General features: G+C 48.0%; 2 protein-coding genes across 5 annotated transcripts; one reads left to right on the top strand and one right to left on the bottom strand.

Moving 5' to 3' along the window:
• Positions 1 to 1,580: 1,580 nt before the first annotated feature.
• Positions 1,581 to 10,989, bottom strand: LOC107111625 (early activation antigen CD69-like). 3 transcript variants are annotated; one of them, XM_015412611.1, is made up of 6 exons: positions 10,752 to 10,989; positions 8,599 to 8,679; positions 7,689 to 7,772; positions 5,694 to 5,899; positions 3,458 to 3,564; positions 1,581 to 2,581 (listed from the first exon to the last, which is right to left on the bottom strand). In XM_015412611.1, the coding sequence occupies exons 1-6, from the start codon at positions 10,897 to 10,899 to the stop codon at positions 2,464 to 2,466; spliced, it is 744 nt and encodes a 247-aa protein (XP_015268097.1). In that variant the 5' UTR covers positions 10,900 to 10,989; the 3' UTR covers positions 1,581 to 2,463. The 3 variants fall into 3 exon arrangements, with proteins under 3 accessions (XP_015268097.1, XP_015268099.1, XP_015268098.1); XM_015412612.1 differs by lacking the exon at positions 1,581 to 2,581 and adding an exon at positions 2,588 to 2,716; XM_015412613.1 differs by lacking the exon at positions 8,599 to 8,679.
• Positions 10,990 to 13,585: 2,596 nt separating this feature from the next.
• Positions 13,586 to 21,856, top strand: LOC107111612 (C-type lectin domain family 2 member B-like). Of its 2 annotated transcripts, XM_015412593.1 has the most exons (6): positions 13,586 to 13,823; positions 16,559 to 16,642; positions 16,730 to 16,831; positions 18,213 to 18,418; positions 20,128 to 20,234; positions 21,637 to 21,856. In XM_015412593.1, exons 1-6 carry the CDS (start codon positions 13,676 to 13,678, stop codon positions 21,749 to 21,751), a joined length of 762 nt encoding a protein of 253 aa, XP_015268079.1. In that variant the 5' UTR covers positions 13,586 to 13,675; the 3' UTR covers positions 21,752 to 21,856. The 2 variants fall into 2 exon arrangements, with proteins under 2 accessions (XP_015268079.1, XP_015268080.1); XM_015412594.1 differs by lacking the exon at positions 16,730 to 16,831.
• Positions 21,857 to 22,669: the final 813 nt, after the last annotated feature.

Here is a 22,669-nt window from a genome sequence, read left to right as displayed (position 1 = left end):
CCTTGTTTTACTCTGCCTGGTCCTCACGCGTGTTATTCGGCCAAATAAGGGAGGTCTGAAGGTCTTGGCAGGGTCCTCTGGGCCTTCTCAAGGGAACCTAAATCCAGAGTGGTGGCAGCGTCAGGTGACACCCCACCTGAGTCGTGACATGCGCGCTTGACAATTGCGGCAGCATGGAAATCTCCCTTCGCTCCATTAGTCTCTGGGTGGCATGACAAACTGTGGGAACACTATATAATAGCAAAAATTACAGACTCGCTTCACAAGTCTGAAACAACTGCAACACACCACTCCAAATCTGAGTTAACTTGGCTTCCAATTGTCTCCTTTATGCAAACTCAGAATATAATCCCGGCCAACCCAATATTTCACAAATGGCTAATTCCTCATAACTAGTTCTGATGCACCTATTTATAATGGGGCCCATAGTTCACTATTCTCTCTTGACCTAATGCTACAATGATGTCTGTGTTACAGTGGTCAATTACAGATCTATGTTACATTGGTATCTAAGGGTTTGTGTCAACACACTCTCACCGTATGATATCACCTAAGGGCTGTGATTTAATCCTCTCAGGTACCCACTGATTATGTCAACGCACTCTTACTGCACTGTATTGATTGGTGTTCTGAATGTAAATTTATAAAATTCCAATACAAATTTAAATTAAAAAAGATCTGCAGCAGCCATTTGGTGGCTGGGCTGACCATGTCGTGTCAGAATTCCAAATGTGCCCGCAGGCTCAGAAAGGTTGGGGACTCCTGCTTTGCAGACTCCCTCTGCAATCCCGAGCACGCTTTCCTGAGTAGACCCCTTCTAGGATTGTTCTCCTACGAAATGTTGCACACTGCCCTTCTTTTCCAAGGGGCTCCAGGGAGAATCCCCCCCCAAGCTTGTGTGGTGTTCAGAAAAAGACACCCAGAGGGTCCCAGGGAGGGGCCAGACCCCCCCCCCTTCCAGAGAAAAGCTCTGCTTCGGCTTTCTTGATGTCTAAATGCAGTCACGGGGAACCCTAGTTTGGGGTCTCAGTGCAGGTGGTGGAGAAGTTTAGCTTTTTACCCCAGGTTGTTCCGGCCTCCCCTCTTGTGCCATTTACCTAACAGAAACCCCCACTACCACCCAGAATAATACTTGTAGTTATAGAGGGGAAGTTTCCCTCCCCCTTTGCACTGGGGGACAACTTCTAGCTGGGGAACTAGGACACAAAGGAGAGAAAAGATCTAAGCCCCCATAGCCCAATATTATGGCCACGGAATTGAGAGGTGAGACGCCACACGGCTGGGTTTCTGGATATGCTGGTCGTTCAGCCTCATAGCCCCCCCCCCATCATGACACCTGCAGACTCCCAGAGTGCTTTGCGGCACATCCAGAAGAGGCCCAAATATACCTGTTATTATTAGGTTGGCATTCAAAGACACAATCAAGATGAAACACAATGATCATGTATATGTTACACCACCAAGCAGAAATGGCACACGCAAAGAACCTGTACATAAAATAGCTTCCTTACCCTTAGAATAATTTTTTTTAAAGTTCATTTATTTATTTATTCATTTTATTTCATTTATACCCCGCCCTCCCGGCGTGCGGGCATCCTTTAAAAAAATTTAAAAGAATGTTTCATCACATCACTATCTTTAACAGGGCTCTTAATACCTACATTCTTATGGAAATTTTTAAATGAAATCGAACATAATTCTAACAGCAAATTTTAACAGCAAATGCTCCACTGGAGATCTCAAATGAATATTTCTTCAAACGTTTAAATCTTGAACTCCAATACTCTGCTTTTTCAGAGAATCTCTGGCCAAGGTACATCAGCATACATCATTAACTTAACAACATCATAGTCACTTTGACGATCGATGCCTGTCTACCGTTCAGGCCTTCAAAGGCAAACCGACTCCAGACACACACCACCTGAATGCTGCTGACGTTGGTTTTGACAATTTCTGAGCCCAGAGCTACTCCTGCTCTGTAGGTTTTCCCAAAGACTGCTAGCTTGATGGTAGCTAAAACCCCCAGAGGAGGAGGAGGCAGAGGAGGAGGCCTAATGGAGCTGTCCTCACCCCTCATGGGAACCAGTGGCAGTTCTGGCCGACTCAGTCAGGGCAGGAAAACCACAAGGGCCAACATCTGGGCACTAAGTTCTGAAACTCTGGAATATGTCAAGCGTTCTCAGCACATACAGGCCGACACTCCAGCCTTTGAGCCCTTCATTAGCCTCATGAGGAGGCTAATGCCAAATCACTCGAATCCTGTTATGCTACACAAGTGTACACAAAAAGCTTCTTCCCATTATTATTAAAATAATGCAAGCTTGTGGTTTTGTGAATAAACTGCACATGAGAATGCTGTTGGAGACAGATGCCTCGGGTGAGTAGTCTCAGGAGTGCTCATTTACATTCTCGGGAGTGCTTTACATCCAGGATGGATTCCTCCATCCGGACTTAGTATGTCCTTCACATGTTTCCCTGTAGATGCTTGCTGCAGATCCAGTATCGGTGCTTGTCACACCATGTCGAGCTGACCTCATCTTTATTCAGGTAAGCGCAAAGTCCTTCGCCTCTCACTGGAAACCTGCAAGAAGGTCACCCCACAGGGAGAGCCAGAGCTTACCTTTGTGGTGTGCCAATTCCACACTTGGTCCCAGAATACGGATCAAAAATCCTGCACCATGGGGCCACATATGGACAGGGGAGATGTTTCAAGAAACTAGGAGAAAACCCAGGGTTGTGCAGGAAAATATGAAAAAGCTGTGGCACTGAAATCCCCTATAGATTGATAGAAACACCACCTACACACACCAGAAAAATCGGGGCTGGCCTTGCAGGTTGTCACAACACAATCTAAAACAAAGCTAAGCAATGAGAGGCATACCAAGGTGAGGGGAAAGCAGGAAGGTGGGCAGAAAGACGGGACTGGAGTAGGGGCGAAAAAAGCAGGAGGGTGGGCAGTGGAGGGGAAGTGGGATTTTTCCCTCCCCTAGTCTCTGTAGGTCTAATTTTTGCAGCCCCCCCCGGGGGGTTAAAGGCCATCTATTGGGACTCTTTCAAGAGCCAGTGCTGTCCTCCCCTCCCCTCCCAGACGACTACAAAAGCAGAATCAATTGCATTTCTGCAGCCACCTTCAGGAAGAGTGAAAGCAATCTGCCAACTTTTTGATGTGGCTCCCCCTCTTGACCAAATCTCAGCTAGGGAGGGGAGGTCCCTGGTTTTGCGAAGATATCTAAACATTTGGAAACTAGACACAGGAAACATAATTCCTGAACTGCTTCAAGGGCTTAAAAACATGGATCCTGCAATGTGCTGGGAAACAAGCAAAGAACTCTGCAGGTGGGATCTGCACCCCAGAAGTGAAAGTTTACCAAAAACATTCTCTGCCTCCTCCCCCCCTATTACTGACAGGGTCTCAGGTCATGGGGCTCAAAGTTCAGAACGAGAGATGCGCACTCACCTGTTGTTGAAGAGGGACCCATTCGCCCTTTTCCAAAGTTCTCCTGCTCCTGTCCTCCAGAGGCCAATCCAATAATACCTTGGTCTTTTAGACTGACTTACAAAATCCTTTGGAAAACAAAGAATTCACGTCCTTTAAAAGAAATCTACTGTATAGGTAAATGTTAAGATTGCAATATGTTTTATGCCACAACATTCATTTGATGGTGTTGAGGAACAAAACACACCCTTTAAAAATCCAGCCCATTCAGAGACTTCCAAATGCGGTGGCTGTCTCAGGTGCATGTCAGAGACAACATAAATTGGGGGAGAGAGGGAGAAGGAGGCCACCACAGATTTGAGGTAGACACTCAAGACTGATTAAAGCATCCATCTAGACGTTCTGCAGCAACACTTGGGGAAGGGCAGAGATACATCTGGTGGCGGCCTCTAACCCGCAGAGCTGCAGAAGTTGCTATGGGAATTATGGGGGGAAACCAGACCCTGGACGTGCCACAATCTCAGCTTAGAGGGAACACTGCCCTGGACGTGCCACAACGGCTTTGCTCAGCACCAACAAAAGCACTTGGACGGTCATCTAGGGCAGCCCCACAGTCTTGCCATTATTGTGGCGCTGTGGCTTCTGAGCTCTTCCCCAAAGCTCCACCTTGCCCAACTCTGCTGGCATTCCCTTCCATGGGACAGTTTAGTACAGCTTTCCTGGCGACACTGTTTTAACTGTTGGGCTGTTTCTGACAGGCTGGTTGGCCACACACCGGGCAAGGGGATTTGCCTTCATCGCAGTCTGCTAAGCTGCAGTCCACAGGGAGGGTGCAGAAGAAAGGCCGTGCCCCTGGAACCAAGTAGAAGAAGAAGAGATTGGATTTATCCCCTGCCCTTCACTCGGAGTCTCAGAGTGGCTTACAAACTTCTTTCCCTTCCCCTCCCCACAACAGACACCCTGCGAGGTAGGTGGGGCTGAGAGAGCTCTGACAGAAACTGCTCTTTCAAGGACAGCTCTGACAGAACTGTGGCTTGCCCAAGGTCATCCAGCAGCTGCAAGTGGCGGTGTGGGGATTCAAACCTGGTTCTCCCAGAGCCCACACACTTAACCACTGCACCAAACTGGCTCTCAATACAGTCAAGGAGAAGGGCTCTGGGTTGCAGCCTTCATGAAGCAGGACAACTTCAGCCTGGCCTCTACTTGGCTGCTGTTGGCTGCCCGTATCCCTATCACCAACTCCGCCAGACACCCAGAGCAAAGACCCTGCATCGCCACCTGAAGACCTCACCATTCCTAACTCTCATCTAAGGCAGGGGTCCCCAACCTTTTTGAGCCTTCGGGCACCTTGGGAATGTGGAGACATAGTGGTGGGCATGGCCACAAAATGGCTGCCGCAGGAGACGAAGCAAGCCACAAAATGGCTGCCACAGCTTATTGTCAACCACACAGTGAAGATCCTTGTGCTGTGGTGGCAACTGCTTTGAAAAAGGGGTACCGGAATTCTCAAGAGGGAAATGAAGTTCTCAATCTGTATACTGTAAACTCATTAACTTTTATACATTTTTAAAATAATTCTGTTGAAGAGGTTCCGGAACTCTGTTCCAGCACATTCCCCCAGAGAAAAAGCCCTGTCCAAAGCAATGTTTTTTAAGCTGCCAATCAAAACTCTGAAGGCCAATCAGAAGCCTTGCTGGACCAAAGCCCCGTCTGGACCTGCCCACTTTGTAAAAACCCTTGATAAACACCAGGAATGGTGTTGGGGGACGCCACGGCACAAGCTCAGAGTGTCAGCTTTCACTTGCTGCAATAAGACATAAGCTGGTGATGAGGTTGATTGACTTGACAGTTCTAGGCAGTCATCTCAAGTCATCTCAACAGGAATGAACTGGTTCTGTCCTGTTCTGTCTTGGACTGAGTGACCAAGTCAGAATGACTAAGCAGTCTTTACCTGATTGGCTACTACTTGTATATAAGTGTTCATGCATTGTGCAGAGTATCTTCCTACCGATGTACCTGTGTATGGCGAAGCACTCTGTCAGTGCGTATCTTGATGTATATAGCTTGTGTAAATAAATCTGTATATAGTTTTACACAAGACTGTTTGGACTGTTACTTCGCTGGATACTTCTAGCAACCCCAATACCACTTGTGTGGGCAGGCACGCTACACCAACACAGAGACCCCCAATCGAATGTCTCTACTGACAGGAACGCGCTAGCCTCATAGTCACTTGGAGCATGAATGTCTCTCTCACCCACTCCTGCGGAGTATCCATGGCCACCAGGGAACCTCCATGGGAAGAGCAATCCGTCCAGCTGGCGTTCCAGGTCGCCTCAGTGTCAGAGAAAAAGTAGCACCGCCCTTGATTCATAACCCAGCGCTGAGGGCAGGGACTGGCATCCGATGAGGATGACATGGTATCCCGTGGCCGGAGAGCAGCAGGCCGCTGACACAGCTTTGCTGATGAGTGAAATACAAGCATGTCATGCTGGACAGACAACCCCAGCACCTGCTGTTGATGGCAGGGAGAAATTGAACCTTTTCCAAAACTCATGTAAGCAGTGGACTGGAGGAACATCGGACCACTGAAGTTAGTATTGGCTACTCCAGCTAGCAGCCCAGGGTCTCAGGCAGGAGACTTCCACATCACCTGCTGTCTGGTCCTTTCACAACTGGAAGTGCCAGGGATTGAACCTGGGATCTTCGGCATGCCAAGCAGAGGCTCTGCCACTGATCCACAGCCCCTCCTCAAGAATCAAAGAATCATAAGAGTTGGAAGGGACCTCCAGGGTCATCTAGTCACACACATACATAGACCTTTATTGGCATAACAAGGTCATCTAGTCCAATCCCCTGCACAATGCAGGAAATTCACAAATACCTCCCCCTCCACACCCACAGTGACTGCTGTTCCATGCCCAGATGACCAAAAACCAGGCTCCCTGGCCAAACCAGCCTGGAGAAAATTTGCTTCCTGACCCCAAGGTGATGGATCAGCATTTCCCTGGGCGTGTAAGAAAGGGCCACAAGAACTAAGCACTGAGGCAACCCTTCCTGCCCTCCCTCTCACGATCTGCCCAAGTTCACGCAAACAGCATTGCTGCCAGATGGCCATCTAGCCTCTCTTTGAAAACCTCCAAAGAAAGAGAGCCCACCACCTCCCGAGGAAGCCTGTTTCACTGAGGAACCGCTCTTTTACTGTGAGGAAGTTCTTCCTGATGTTTAGCCGAAAACTCAAAGGGGGTCAAACTCCCACCATTAAACAGTGATTCCCAATCAAGGTTTGCAACAGGATTTTTCAAATGGAATCGCCACTGTTTTGCTCCTGAAGTTTCTGCTTCCCATCTGCAGAAGAACCAATTTGCAGGTGAACCGCAGAGTGATCAAAGGACACACAATCAGAACCGTTTACCCAGTGGCCATGAAAAGTATATCACGTTCCCTTCGACATTTGTGATGGAAGAATATGAAAGCATAATGCTTTAAAATGTATAATATATCTGTGGTGCCACCTAGATCAGAAACATTCTGACTCATTTCTTCCGGTCATCTGTGGATTCCTGATCTGAGAAGAGAAGGGTGGTGGGGAGAATGGAGGGGGAGACGGGAGTGAAAGAAAAGGAGCCACACAGACAGAGGGGCTGGCAAAGGAGCCATGTACTAACATGTCCAGAGAAGAGGCAGGCAGAGAAATGCTAATAAAATGCACTCAATGAAATTGCTGGGCAGTTGGGTTAGAACAGATAAAGGGAAGTCCTTCTTCACTCGAAGAGGGATTAACACATGGAATTCACTGCCACAGGAGGTGGTGGCGGCTACAAGCATGGACGGCTGCAAGAGGGAATTGGATAAGCATATGGAGCAGAGGTCCATCAGTGGCTATTAGCCACAAGGTATAGATGGGAACTCTCAGTCTGGGGCAAGGGATGCTCTGTATTCTTGGTGCCGGGGGGGCAAGAGTGGGAGGTCTTCTAGTGTCCTGGCCCCACTGCTGGACCTCCTGATGGCACCTGGTATTTTTGGCCACTGTGTGACAGAGAGTATTGGACTGGATGGGCCTTTGGCCTGATCCAGCATCGGCTTCTCTTATGTTCAACGTTACAGCCAATGGCTCTCTGATTTCACTGTGCTTTACATTTTGTACTCTGCCTTGAGTCTCAAGGAGGAAGTCAGGCTTTCAATGAAGTAAATAAAATAAAATACAAAACAAAACAAAAAGTACAATAAAAAAGGGGACTCAAGAACTCACCCAGCGCATAGATATTTGTAGTGACTGAGATCACCAGGAGAACCAAGAGTCCAATTGTGCTCCACTTCCATTTGTTGCCATTAGCTAAAAGAGACAAAAAACGACATCACATCATAAAGATATGTGTGTCGCATCAGACAACACCCCATCTCAGGGTGGGGGGAAAGGAAGCCAAAGGGCAGCCCTTAAAGAAGCAGCAGTCCAGCTGCAGAAAAGGGGTGTGTGTCAAACCAGGACCCCAGCGGTCACCAAGAAGCAGGAACAAGAACTGACCGTTAGTACTCATCTACCCAAGAGTTAAGACCCCTTGCAAGTTGTCCAGCATACCCCCAACAGCAGTTAACTGGGCCCTCCTGCTAGCGTTGTTTATGTGTTGCTCATTGAGTTCTTTTATACTTTTAACCGTATTTTTTATTGCTCAGATGTTTTAATGTTTATTTTATGTTCTCTGCTTTGTGGACCCTGATTGGGTGGAAAAGAACATTAAAAGGGTTTGGGATAAATAAGAGACTGCTCCACTCTTCCGGCTGTTGTGGAGGAGGCGAGAAAAGAGATAAACACCTCTGACTTAGGGAGCTCTCCCGTGGGATTTTTCATGCTAAATGTGGTCAGTTCCAGGACAGCCGCCTCATTATTATGAATCTGGGGCACCAAGCTGTTCTCCCACAATGAGTTCGCTTCCTTTATGGCACACATGGCGAAATGCCTCTCCTCTCGTTGTTGGGGTGTCTTGAATCTCGCTGTGGATGGCCCTCCATTGCCATCTTGGGTTTCTTTCATCAAGCCAGCTGCCTCTGTTTTACTCAAGGTGCCAGGGTTGCCAGCCAGAACAGCTCAAAGACTGGCATATTTCATTTCTGTGGGAAGAGGTGAGGGTGTCTGGGGAGAAAAATAAGCTCTAGACTCTTACCATCAGACCACCTGGATGCCCACAGCTGGTCACGGATCCTCGGTGGCACTAAGAAAATCCTTGAGTCTCGCTGGCGGTTTTCTGTTTCAGAAGTTAACAGAAAATTGTTTAAAGGGTTTTTAAAAACACCACCTCATTGGCCCAATAATAGCTCTAACATGTGGATACTCAAAATTGGATGGATGGATACTCAGCATTGGCCTCTGCACATGGGCAGATGACGGTTCAGGCTTCCCACAACCAACTCACCAGCATCCTCGAACACTGGGGAACAGCCACCTGTGCCTGACAACCAGGACAAGGAGACAATAATGGGATAAAGAGGCCACGGTGGGGATTCAGCGGGCTGGATTTAAACTCAGTCCTTGGTCACTTTTCTGCCCAGGGTGAGTTGTAGAGCAGCAGGGTGTGTGTGTGGGGGGTACAACTGTGGTCCTGTCCCTGTTTTCATACGAAACTAGTATTCGCAGGTGTTAATACTTTTATGATGCTTGATCTTATCATTCATAATGTCTGCATGCTGGTAAGAAACAGCTCGACAGAGAAGGATGCCAATGTCCTGTCCGGCACTCACTTGGGATCTGTTCAGCCTGATTCTTCAGATGGACAAAGGAGTGAGAAAAAGGTCCGCTAAGCTTGTGCAGAGTACACTCCCTGTAATGTATCCATCTCAGACCACGTGCGTGGCCATTTCACCACGCGGTCAAGCGAAGCGGCTGAGCTTCGCTCTCAGTAACAATGAGACAAGCGGATCCTAGCCGGCACCTATCAGCAGGCTAGGCTCCCGGCCAAGAGCCTATGGAACTCTCGGCCACTGTAAATAGCCAATCACTTGGGTATGGGTGTGTTTTGGGTGCAGGGTTGTTGCACATATAAACCAGTTTGCGAGCTGGTTACTTTGTCTTGTTCTGAGCTGAAATAAAGTATGAGAGCTGAAATCACTAGTAAGTCTCAGTACTTTTCACTGCCAACGAAGGTGGGATTCTAACTCCCAGGAACAACGACCCAGACGAAGATTCGAGCACTGCATCGAGCCCAACGCCGAGACTGCCGCAAGCCGCTCCACACCCTGGTTCTCCGGTAGCCCCTCACCGCTCCACTCCTCGCTCCGTACCTCGTCCTGCTGACCCCGAGAGCAACAGCACTTCCCGCCTCGCTCCAGCCACCGCCGCAGTTCCCGAGCTACCCGCACCACGTGTCAGCAGTATGATGGCTACCTCCCAGGAAAGCATTGCCACTTTTGACATCTCCCGCCCCGCACAGTGGGAGACCTGGCTCGAGTTCCTGGGGGGCTACTTCGACTACATCGTAGACCCGGGTAAGAAAAAGGCCCATCTCCTCCGGTCCTGTGGCATAAACACCGTCTGGCTGCTTGAGGACCTCATTGCGCCTAAGCAGACCAAGAATGAGTCCTCACGGCGCTCCATGAGACGCATCCCAGGGTGGTCCGGATGGAAGCTTTGCCCAGAAGTTACGTCTGGTGGCCAGGGCTTTCATCTGGACCACCCCGGGATGTGTCTACTCTGCACAGAATGTTGGTTCAAAGATCTGTTTGCCTGGTTCCCCACTGATTGGCTGGGAAATGTCAAAATGGTGAGAAAGACAAGAAAGAAGGCAGAGAAGTAAAGCAAATCCATACATATACTGACCAAAACATCCTCTGCAGGCACAAAGAAGTATAAATTAAATTAAATTAATTAAATGAATAAATAAATAAAGTCCTGACTGTGTCACTGACCAAAACATCCTCTGCAGGCACAAAGAAGTATAAATTAAATTAAATAAATGAATGAATAAATAAATAAATAAAGTCCTGACTGTGTCAGCTTGTTTCCTTCTGGTTTGGCGGCTTACAAACTCCTTTCCCTTCCCCTCCCCACAACAGACGCCCGGGAGGTTCGCCGGGCTGAGAAAGCTCTGGCAGAAACTGCTCTTTTTCAAGGACAGCTGTGCCAGAACTATGGCTTGCCCAAGGTCATCCAGCAGGTGCAAGTGGAAGCGTGGGGAATCAAACCCGGTTCTCCCAGATTAGAGTCCCCCCACTTAACCACTACACTAAACTGGCCCCCGGGAGTCCACCCAAAGGCCAGGATCTCAAATCTCTACATTGCTCCTCTAGGAAAAAACACCTTCCTTCTTAGGAAGAAACTCACCACAAATGCCTCCCTTCACCAGATGTCCCTGGAGGAACAGCATCTCTTGCTCCGAAGCATTTACCATATGTCCATTTGCAAGGTTCTTCCCTACCGGGTTCTCACAGTCACTTCTCCCTCCTGTTCCCTCAGATAAATCTGCTACCATCCTTCCCTGGAATATTTACATTAGAAATGTGACCCGGGCAGTGTCCCCTCTAAGCTGAGTCAGTGTGAGCTAGCTCACAGTTTTTTAGCCTTGGGCTCACAGATTTTTGCCTTCGCTCAGGAAGGAGGGCTGCAGAGCAAACTTAATTTGTGTAGCAGCCAAATCGCTGGCTCACAACATTAACGCCAGTGGCTCACAAAGTAGAATTTTTGCTCACAGGACTCCACAGAACTCCCCTCTCAGTCAGTCTTAAATAGTCAGCACAGCCGTGAGATTTTGCCTAGACCCTGCCCTCCTTCTGTCTTTAAGAGGTTTACTTTCAAACAGCTGTTCCTGACCCCAGGGCCTGCCTTTCTGGTTGGGGAGTAAAAATAACAGCTGAGTAACAGGCCAGTATTGAGCAAACTTCAGAGGACTGCGGAAGACAGGAGGGCCTGGTGGGATCTGGTCCATGGGGTCGCGAAGAGTCGGACTCGACTGAGCGACTGAACAACAACAACAACAGGCCAGTGGCTCACAAAGTAGAATTTTTGCTGACAGGACTCCACAGCTTAGAGGGAGCTCTGGTCCCGGTACAGCATCATGTCTCTATTTCTGTCATTCAGAAATGTGCAGGCAAGGCGGGCTATAAATAAATAATAAATATCCATACATTTAGGCTCCACAGAACTCCCCTCTCAGTAAGTCTGAAATAGTCAGCACAGCCGTGAGGTTTTGCCTAGACCAGTGTCCCCTCTAAGCTGAGTTGGTGTGAGCTAGCTCACTTTGTTATAGCCTCCGGCTCACACGTTTTTGCCTTAGCTCAGGAAGGAGGGCTCCAGACAGCAAACTGACTTACGCAGCAGCCAAATCGCTCGCTCAGAACTTTAATGCCACTAGCTCACCAAGTAGAATCTTTGCTCACAAGACGCCGCAGCTTAGAGAGGAACATTGGCCTAGACCCTGCCCTCCTTCTGCCCTTATGGGGTTTACTTTCAAACAGCTGCTGCTGACCCCTGGACCTGCCTTTCTGGTTGGGCAGTAAAAATAACAGCTGTGTAACAGGCTTGCAATGTATTTATGAGTTCTTCGGCTTAGCGGAGGGGCGGGAGGCTCCCTCCCCCTTTGCCCTCCTGTAATGTATCCGCCATTACCACGTGCGCAACCGTTGGGCCATGCGGTCAAGCACAAGCCTAAAACTTCGTTCCCTGAGAACAATAGCCAAGCGGATCCTAGCCCGCACCAATCAGAGGGCCAGGTCCGCGGCCGAGAGCCAACGGGACTCTCGGCCACTGTAAATAACCTATAGGGTGACTAGGGGGTGTGTTTGGTGGTGGGTTTTCAGTGTTTATATACCGGCCTGCGAGCCGGGGTCTTTCGTCTTGTTCTGATCTAATAAAGTACTCACGCTGAATCACTCCGTTTCCGAGTACTTTTCACCCCCCCACCCCACAAGGGATCCAGCCAGGCCCCTCCTCCTTCAGGACCGTGACGGGAGGTGGGGCTGCCGCTGCAAAGATACTGTGGCATTCTTCCCGGGGCCACACCTCTTTTTCCCGTTTCGGGGAGGGGCCTGGCCGGTGGGAGGGTCGGGATTGGACGGGAGTGGTACAGGCTCCTCCCCCTGTGAATAGCTCCAAAACAACCGTGCCTGCCTGTGCAGGGGATGGACAACTCTTCTCTCTTGCAGCGAGGCCTCCTGCCCCTCCGCTAAGCCGAAGAACTCATAAATACATTGCAAGCCTGTTACGCAGCTGTTATTTTCACTCCCCAACCAGAAAGGCAGGGAAAGGCAGGTCCAGGGGTCAGCAGCAGCTGTTTGAAAGTAAACCCCATAAGGGCAGAAGGAGGGCAGGGTCTAGGCCAATGTTCCTCTCTAAGCTGCGGCGTCTTGTGAGCAAAGATTCTACTTGGTGAGCTAGTGGCATTAAAGTTCTGAGCGAGCGATTTGGCTGCTGCGTAAGTCAGTTTGCTGTCTGGAGCCCTCCTTCCTGAGCTAAGGCAAAAACGTGTGAGCCGGAGGCTATAACAAAGTGAGCTAGCTCACACCAACTCAGCTTAGAGGGGACACTGGTCTAGGCAAAACCTCACGGCTGTGCTGACTATTTCAGACTTACTGAGAGGGGAGTTCTGTGGAGCCTAAATGTATGGATATTTATTATTTATTTATAGCCCGCCTTGCCTGCACATTTCTGAATGACAGAAATAGAGACATGATGCTGTACCGGGACCAGAGCTCCCTCTAAGCTGTGGAGTCCTGTCAGCAAAAATTCTACTTTGTGAGCCACTGGCCTGTTGTTGTTGTTGTTCAGTCGCTCAGTCGAGTCCGACTCTTCGCGACCCCATGGACCAGATCCCACCAGGCCCTCCTGTCTTCCGCAGTCCTCTGAAGTTTGCTCAATACTGGCCTGTTACTCAGCTGTTATTTTTACTCCCCAACCAGAAAGGCAGGCCCTGGGGTCAGGAACAGCTGTTTGAAAGTAAACCTCTTAAAGACAGAAGGAGGGCAGGGTCTAGGCAAAATCTCACGGCTGTGCTGACTATTTAAGACTGACTGAGAGGGGAGTTCTGTGGAGTCCTGTGAGCAAAAATTCTACTTTGTGAGCCACTGGCGTTAATGTTGTGAGCCAGCGATTTGGCTGCTACACAAATTAAGTTTGCTCTGCAGCCCTCCTTCCTGAGCGAAGGCAAAAATCTGTGAGCCCAAGGCTAAAAAACTGTGAGCTAGCTCACACTGACTCAGCTTAGAGGGGACACTGCCCGGGTCACATTTCTAATGTAAATATTCCAGGGAAGGATGGTAGCAGATTTATCTGAGGGAACAGGAGGGAGAAGTGACTGTGAGAACCCGGTAGGGAAGAACCTTGCAAATGGACATATGGTAAATGCTTCGGAGCAAGAGATGCTGTTCCTCCAGGGACATCTGGTGAAGGGAGGCATTTGTGGTGAGTTTCTTCCTAAGAAGGAAGGTGTTTTTTCCTAGAGGAGCAATGTAGAGATTTGAGATCCTGGGTGGACTCCCGGGGGCCAGTTTGGTGTAGTGGTTAAGTGGGGGGACTCTAATCTGGGAGAACCGGGTTTGATTCCCCACGCTTCCACTTGCACCTGCTGGATGACCTTGGGCAAGCCATAGTTCTGGCACAGCTGTCCTTGAAAAAGAGCAGTTTCTGCCAGAGCTTTCTCAGCCCGGCGAACCTCCCGGGCGTCTGTTGTGGGGAGGGGAAGGGAAAGGAGTTTGTAAGCCGCTCTGAGACTCCTTCGGGTAGTGAAGGGCCATGGGGTATAAATCCAATCTCTTCTTCTCTCTTACAAACAATTTTTGTTTTGTGATTTCTGCAACAGAAAACAAACCAGAAGGAAACAAGCTTTAGGTACTAGTTTCCACAGGACATCTTGCTAGGCCTGAGGTAACTAGATGAACCTGAAATGACAATGATTCTGGGGAATCTGAAGTGAGCAGCCTTTTGTACATAGATAAGCCACTACTACTGCCATGCATTTAGTGAATACACATGGGGCTGTGGCGAGACCAAACAGTAGCACAGCATATTGAAAAATACATTCACCATGTCTGAACCTAAGGTACCTTCAATAATCTCTATGAATTGATATATGAAAATATGCATCTTTGAGGTCCAACACAGTGAACCACGTATGTTTAGGGAGCATATTTATCACTGAAGGTAAAAAAAAGCATGCAAAATCTCTTAACAAGAACTTATTTAATGACCTCAAGTCTAAGATTGGTTTCCTCTCCCCATCCTTCTTATCAATTACAAAAAAATAAGTACAACACTAAATAATTTTAAAAAAATTATACCTCAACGGACACATAAGAGCGACTCATTGGGGGAGGACAAGATAAGAAAAAACGAAGGCTGAAGGACTCTGATTTGTGCCTTTGAAAGTATAGTTTTTAATAATGAGATGCTCTGGGGGTTTTCTCTAATAGTTAAATTTAAGACTTTAAAGATATTTTAGCATGTCTGACTAAGTTCAAAAGATACTAGCGTTTTAAGAAAAACTTTTTACTAAAGCGGTTGTAATAATCTCCTCTCTTGGGTTTTTAGTCAGTAGTGGTTAATCTTTTCTTTCTCCTTAAATGTAGTCCCCTTTCTCTACTTTCGTTGTAGTTTGTAGTTTAATTAAAAAATGCAATAAAAAATCCCCTCCAGGGGGCCAAAAAAAGAAAGAAATCTGAGTCCTGGCACAGCATCCACTGACATACGGCACCCGGCTTGGTGAAAGAAACCCAAAATAGCAAAACCAGTTTGGTGCAGTGAGAGCCAGTTTGGTGTAGTGGCTAAGTGGCACAGACTCTAATCAGGGAGAACCGGATTTGATTCCCCACTCCTCCACTTGCAGCTGCTGGATGACCTTGGGCAAGCCATAGTTCTGATAAGAGCTGTTCTTGAAAAAGGGCAGTTTCTGTCAGAGCTCTCTCAGCCCCGCCTACCTCTCAGGGTGTCTGTTGTGGGGAGGGGAAGGGAAAGGAGTTTGTAAACGCTCTGAGACTCCGAGTGAAGGATGGAGTATAAATCCAGTCTCCTCCTCCACCTCCTCCTCCTCCTTCGGAGGGCCATCCACGGTGAGATTCAAGCCATCTCAACACAGGGAAAAGAGGCATTTGGACATGTGTGCAATAAAGCAAGAGAACTCCTTCTAGGGCAGCAACTTGGTGGCTGTCCTGGAACTGAGGACTTTTAGTATTAAAAATAGCACAGGAAAGCTCCCTAGGTCAGAGGGATTGTCTCTTTTTCTACCCTCCCCGACAACAGCCGGGAAAGTAGAGCAGTCTCTTATTTATTTCTTTAAAAAAATTTTATGCCACTTTCCCACCCAATCAGCGTCCACAAAGTGAAGAACATAAAAGAAACATTAAAACATTTGAGCAATTCAAAATACAGTTAAAAGTAGAAAATAATTCAGTGAACAACACATAAACAACACTAGCAGGAGGGGCCAGTAACCGCTGTTGGGGATTTGCCAGACCAAAATGAAAGTCTCCACCTGCTTCTAAAATGGTCGGTTCATATGGGAGGCAGCAGCCCTTATAGTGGTACAAGTCACCTTTAACAACCTTCCAGGGTTTAACGGTCACACCCACACATAGATGGGGAAATTACTTACCAGACACCCCTTGTCCAGTTGGTCCCTGGCTCTTCCTGCCTAACCGTCAGGTCTGCCCCCTGAGACACAATCCCTCCAGGGCCCTTTAATTCCAGTCCCAGACCTCTGTGCCCTTACTGCAGGATTAGGCCCTGAGGCAGCTGTGCCTCTACTGTCCTGGCTGGAGCAGCCAGCAGTCCCCTTCCCCTGAGCCAGGAATACCTTCCTCCCTGGGTGGGTCAAGTGTCCTTGCACTGCAGAGACCTCAGGCATGGAAACCAGCTCTGGCACACTGTCCCTGAGGCCTCGGCCGTTTGTCCACTGCCTCCCTGCCACACCCACTTCCTGCTTCCCCGACTCTCCTCCTGAGCAGGTCTTTACTCTGGAATAGATGTGCACTAGCAGTCACTTCTTGTTCCAGCTTCTTGGTGTCTGCTGGGGTCCTGGTTTGACTGCCCCCCCCCCTCCTGCAGCCAAACTGCTGCTTCTTTTAGGGCTGCCCTTTGGCTTCCTTTCCACACCCCAGAGAAGGGGTGCTGTATGGCACAATGTCTCTCTTCGTCTCTTTTAGCTAATGGCAACGGCTGGAAGGTCAGCACAATCGGACTCTTGGTTCTCCTGGCGATCTCAGTCACTCTGAATATCTGTGTGTTGGGTGAGTTCTCGAGTCCCCTTTTTATTGTACTTTTTGTTTTGTACTTTATTTTATTTGCTTCATTGATAGCTTGTCTTTCTCTCTGAGTCTCAAGGCGGAGTACGAAATTTAAAGCACAGTTAAATCAGGGAGCCATTGGCTGTAATGTTGGCATTTCTCTGCCCGACTCTTCTCCGGACATGTTTGCAGGTGACTCCTTTTCTTTCACTCCCGTCTTCCCCTCCGTTCTCCCCACCTTCCTTCTCTTCTCAGATCAGGAATCCTCAGATGACCGGAAGAAATGACTCAGAGTGTTTCTGATCTCTGTGGCACCACAGATACATTATACATTTTAAGGGTGATGCTTTCATGCTTTTCTGGCACAAGTGTCAGTGGGAATACTTTTCACGGCCATTGAGTAAACAGGTTTGTTTGTATGTCCTTTGATCACTCTGCAACTGCAAATTGGCTCTTCTGACAATAAGTTCCCAAAAAGTTTGAAAGAGATATTCAAATGTAGGGTGACAGAGGCTAGAATAGCCTGTGCAGCAAAATGGAAATAAGGCTTAGAAGAATGGGGGGGAAACCTTGCTGATTATGCAGTCATGGCAAAAATTTACAACCTTTTTCAGGAGAGAAGGAGTGTTTAGTATGTATGCAGGAGACAAATTCTGAATGAGAAATTGTTTAAAAATTGTATATAAATGTATTTCTCTGCATATAAATATATTACAATGTAGAAATAGAATGAGAACAAGCTTTGAATATAAATATATGAGGAAATAGATTCTGAACAAAAATATTTGTTATTTTTTATTTTATATGTGAGATATATAATAGACTTTCCTTTAAGCTTTGGTATATTAAACGTTATAGCTAGTATCTAGAAGCAATGAAATATATAATATAGAATATGCAGTAATGAGGAAATTAATAATATAGTTGCAAAATAGATTAGGCATGAAATTTGAAATTTAAAATGTTTGAAGTAAGGACCACTGTATCCTATAGAAAATGTTCTGAATCTCCATTTCAAAGCCGAAGAGCCAGCGCTGTCCGAAGATGTTTCCGTGGTCATGTGGCCGGCATGACCAGGGCTCTAGTGGGGGGGGGGCTCTCAGGTACGGAGCTCCGGAAGAGAACCTCTAGGGGGCGGGGCGGTCACGTGGTGAAGCTCCGCCCCCTTCTTTCCCCCGCCCTCTGCTTCGATCCTCATTCCGTTTGGGAATGAGGATGAAGCAGGAGGGTAAGTAGCCGGGCCTTCTGACACACTTCCGGTGATGTCAGGGGGTGTGGCCTTCTGTCACTTCCGGTGATGTCAGGGGGTGTGGCATATGCAAATAAGTTATGCTAATGAGTTATGCTAATGAGCTCCGGCAGCTCTTTTTCTACAACAAGACCCCTGCTGCAGTGTATGAAAATCTTGCTAGATATAATTTGTTATATAACTTGCATTTCCTCCATATTACTGTGTGTGTGTGTATGTCCACTGCTTAGATGAGCCTTGGAAAAGGTGTAGTTTCTCCCTGCCACCCACTGCAAGTGCTGGGGTTGTCTGTCCACCATGACTTACTTGTATTTCACTCATCAGCAAAGCTGTGTCTGCTGCCCGTTGCTCCCCACCCACCGAATACCACGTCAGCCACATCGGATGCCAGTCCCTGCCCTCAGCGCTGGGTTATGAACCAAGGGCGGTGCTACTTTTTCTCTGACACTGAGGCGACCTGGAACGCCAGCCGGATCAATTGCTCTTCCCAGGGAGGTTCCCTGGTGGCCATGGATACTCCGCAGGAGTGGGTGAGAGAGCCAGTCTCGTGTTGTTGAGGGCACTGGATTCCCCAAAGTTCCCTGTGATTCCTTCTGAGGCCACGGGACTGGGACTGGCACAGCTCTGTTTCCCCAGCAGAGGCGGAACAGAAACAGAGAGGACAGCTCTCTCCAGGGGAAGCTTCAGCCCCTGCAAAAGTCCCCTCTGCCATTGGGAGTGGTCCACCCCTGCCTGTTCTCCTCTGTCTGAGAGAACCTGCTGGAACAAAAAAATCCTGTTGCGTCTTTTGGATTCAGGCCCAAGGAGCCACCATACCCTAAATCTTCCAGGCTGTGGTTTGGGGCTGCCCCCCATGACTGGGAAACAAAAGCCACGTATGCTGTCACATATAGTGGGAGGGGGGAGGATATGCGTGTACTGGATTTACGCCAGAGACCAGGCTCTCCTTTCCTGTTTCAGCCTCTGAGTTCAGCAAAGGGAGTTCTTATTCCTCTCCCTTTCCCATGGTGGGGTGGGGGGCTGTGGTTGGGTGACAGAGCAGTTCCCAGCATCTCCAGCTAAAAGGATCAGGTGGGAGATGATGTGGAAGACCTCCCCTTCGGACCTGGAGAGCCACTGCCGGTCAGGGTTGATAAGCCGGATCTTGATAGATCAAGGTCTGACTCGTCATATGGCAGTTTCAGGAGTTCAGTACAGATGATCTTTGGTGTGTGATTAAACTGGTTTTTCCCCCAGGCTTTTGTGGGAATCCATTCATGGATTTGTTGAACACTTAAAATAATAAATGGGTATAATGGTGTAGGAGCTCCGGTGGCTCAAGTGGTTAAGATGCTGAACTGCAGGCTGTGGAAGGTCAGTAGTTCAGCAGTTCGAGAACCGAGTTGCCACATAACGGAGTGAGCTCCCGTCTCTAGTTCCAGCTCCTGCCAACCTAGCAGTTCGAAAGCAAGAAATTGCAAGTAGATAAATAGGTGCCACTTCAGTGGGAAGGTAACAGCGTTCCGTGCGCCTTGCTGTTTAGTCATGCTGGCCACATGACCACGGAAACATCTTCGGACAGCGCTGGCTCTTTGGCTTTGAAACGGAGATAAGCACCGCAACCCTAGAGTCGGACTCGACTGGCTTTCGAGCAAGGGAACCTTTACCTTTACCTATAATGGTGTAAGACTTTTTGAATTTGATAGTGGGTGCTTGACAACAGAGGAGCCAGTTGGGGTGTGTCATAGTTGGGGAAGTGGAGGATTAAAGTCCTTCATTCATGGAATTAAAGGTAGGGGGATAGGTGATAGAGCTGGGGTGTCAAACATAAGGTCTGGGGGGCGGAACCTGCCCATCTAGGGCTCTTATGCAGCCCAGGAGCAACCAGTGCAAGGGAGGAAACAGGAGACTGCTGGGGGGGGGGGGGGGGGATTGTGGTTTCAGCGTGGCGGAGCAGCAGTCAGGCAGCATGGTAGCATCTGTCCAACGCTGCACTGCTGGCTCTCCACTCTGCCTCCCCCCCCCCAGTACATGGGGCCTTGCCGTGAGGATGCACCAACTCAGCATCCCAGCTGCTGTCCTTTATACAGTTTCTATCTCCAGTAACTGGCATTACTTTTTATGGCACGCATGGCCCAGTCCGAAAAGTAACATTTATGTCAGATCTGGCTCTTGTAAATGAACTCTGAAATGAAAACACTGCAAGGTTTTAAAACCCCTTTTAAAATGGATTTTAAATGATAACTTTTTTGTTTTTAAGGAATTTGTCCTGGACTCTCGACGTCTAACTTATTTCTGGCTTGACTTTTGGAGAGAAGGGGTAGGAAAGCCTTGGAAACAGGCCGATGGATCCCTCTTCAACAACACGTGAGTCTTTTTCAAGCACTGGGCCAGGGGCTTGAGGCAGAGGATTTTTAGGTCATACATAAAGGAATATTTACACGAAACATTGTCAGACTGCTTTTTGTTGGTAATTCTTTCCTTGCTTGAAAGTACAGCAGACGGTCAATGTGGAAAAGGCTCTCTAGAAATGTGTATGTCTTTTTTTTCGCCAACCCTTTCTCATTTTGTCTCACATGCTGCTTTTGTGTGGAGTGTCTCTGAACATAAGTGAGAACTACTCTCTTTGGTAAGTCTCTCCTTTTGAGTTTTGGCTGTTTCACATCCTGCCCCAATCACTCCCAGCTCTTCTAAGTTTGCTTTGGATCTGCAGCACTGTCTGAAGGCATGGCAGCAGCAGTGGATTTCTGCATGTTCTCTCAGAGCTGTTCTCTCAGGAGCAGTCTTTGAAAGAGCTCTCTCAGCCCCACCTACCTCACAGGGTGTAGTGGGTGAGGAGTGTGGACTCTAACCTGGGAGAACCAGGTTTGATTCCTCACTCCTCCGCATACAGCTGCTGGTGTGACCTTGGGTCAGTCACAAGTTCTCTCAGAGCTGTTCTCTCAAGAGCCGTTCTCTCGGAGGGCTCTCAGCTCCACCTATACCTCACAGGGTGTCTGTTTTGGAGAGGGGAAGGGAAAGGAGATTGTAAGCCGCTCTGAGACTCCTTCGGGTAGTGAAGGGCGGGGTATAAATCCAATCTCTTCCTCCTCCTCCTCCTCCTTCGATGGCACTTTTATTTTACCAGGCTAACTGCCAGGAGACTGTCTACCAGGAAATTTTCTCTGGCTGTTTTTGTGCTGGTCTTGGTGTGTGGTGTGTGTTGCACATTTAGTTAACGGTTTGTTCTCGTGCCCTTTTTATAACTATTGGTGCCGTGGAAAGGTGTGTACATATTTCTTTAAAATGCCAAGAGGTGTAGGATTGGACAGAAGATGGCAAGAATGAACTGGGATGGCCCAAAAATGCAGAGTGAGAAGCATCAGGGCATGGGGGTGTGTGTGTTTATCTTGTAACTTATAGCTTAAGCAAAGCAGTCTCTGACAGGGGGGATGGGATTTCTGAAAGATCAGGGTCACCCCTTTCCTTCATTCATGCCCTGCCTTTCTCCCCAGCGGCGAAGGTGGAATTTTATGAACCTGCAAAAGGAGTGATGCTCTCACAAAGTCCTCTCCTCAGATGTAACACTGCTTATTTCAGCAGACCACGTGCCAAGCTCTATTTTACAAGAGGGGTTTTTAAGAGAGAGAAGGGTCTGGCCATGTCTAGCATATGAAGGGAGCACAAGTTGGGGGAATCTCCTTTTCCCATCATTCAAAGGCCCCTTGTTTACTTTGGCACACAGCACGAGAGACTGCCGGTTCTAACTCTGGGGCTGATTGTCTTGCAGGTTTCCGATTTTGGGGGAAGGCCTTTGCTCATACATGAATGAACGAAGCCCCAGTTCAACCTGGTGTGACAATAGCAGACACTGGATCTGTACCAAACCCATCCATGGACACTGAGAAGTCCCCAGACTTGTATAAGGAAGTATGTGAGGCCAGGTGTAATGATTTCATGTTTTAGCATCGTCCATGGGACTTTCCCAATATGTAACAGCCCCCACTCATCAGGCCGGTCACACGCTCGATTTGATCTTCGCGGCTGGGATCACAGTGGACCATGATTACTGCTACGGCAGTTCCATGGTTGGGCCTGTAACGAAAGTCAGACACCATTTTTTGCTTGCTTAGATTAGTTGACTAAAAAGTCTTATCCAGGCTTCTGAAGCCTGGTTAGGTCGTAAAATGCCTTTCAGAGTGTGCTTATGAGAAGCTAATGAGGTGCATAAGTTTCCCTGGAGACAGAGGAAGATACTGAAAAGAGGAGAGCAAATGTCCTTGAGTTCACAGCTGCCTGTACTCTGTTGTGAGCAATTATCCGGCCTGTGAGCAATTATCCGGCCTGTGAGCAATTATCCAATTAGTGCATTCCCAAGTACGAGCACCTGTGTGTAGGGGGAATGAGACCTAACTGTTAGTTATTATGGGATAGTTTGGTCACCCTGGTTACAAGCAAAGTTGACATCACTTTGCAGGACTGTGAGTGGTCAGAGGCCTAGACCTAGAGATGTGAAGGCCCGGAAAAAAAACGGAAAAATTCGGGGGGAAACCGGTTTTTTCCCGTTTTTTCCCCTGAAGATTTTTTGTTTTTTTCCGAAAAATTGGAAAAATTGAAAAAAGAAAAGAAAAGAAAAAATGATTATGGAACGTTTTATTTTAACATGATGAATAAAATATTTTAAGACAAGGTGTTCAAATATTTTCCAAAACCAAACAAAGGTTAGTGGAAAGGAGGGCCAATATTAAAACCTTTTCATAAAAAGAGGTACATGTATTTATTAATAATAACAAATTAAAACATATATAGGGGCCCAATTACAA

This window comes from Gekko japonicus, unplaced genomic scaffold (assembly GCF_001447785.1).
Source record: "Gekko japonicus isolate JY-2015 unplaced genomic scaffold, Gekko_japonicus_V1.1 scaffold131, whole genome shotgun sequence".
NCBI classification, from domain to species: Eukaryota; Metazoa; Chordata; class Lepidosauria; order Squamata; family Gekkonidae; genus Gekko; species Gekko japonicus.
Note: the sequence above shows the minus strand (reverse complement) of the source record. Positions and strands in the feature narration are given on the sequence as shown.

Coding starts and splice junctions, on each gene's coding strand:
- LOC107111612 (XM_015412593.1), top strand. CDS start 13,676: ATGGTAGCAGATTTATCTGAGGGAACAGGAGGGAGAAGTGACTGTGAG. Junction 13,824..16,558: donor GGTGAAGGGAGGCATTTGTG/GTGAGTTTCTTC, acceptor CGTCTCTTTTAG/CTAATGGCAACGGCTGGAAG. Junction 20,235..21,636: donor GGATCCCTCTTCAACAACAC/GTGAGTCTTTTT, acceptor ATTGTCTTGCAG/GTTTCCGATTTTGGGGGAAG.
- LOC107111625 (XM_015412611.1), bottom strand. CDS start 10,899: ATGGTAGCAGATTTATCTGAGGGAACAGGAGGGAGAAGTGACTGTGAG. Junction 8,680..10,751: donor GGTGAAGGGAGGCATTTGTG/GTGAGTTTCTTC, acceptor CTTCTGAAACAG/AAAACCGCCAGCGAGACTCA. Junction 7,773..8,598: donor GGCATCCAGGTGGTCTGATG/GTAAGAGTCTAG, acceptor TGTCTCTTTTAG/CTAATGGCAACAAATGGAAG.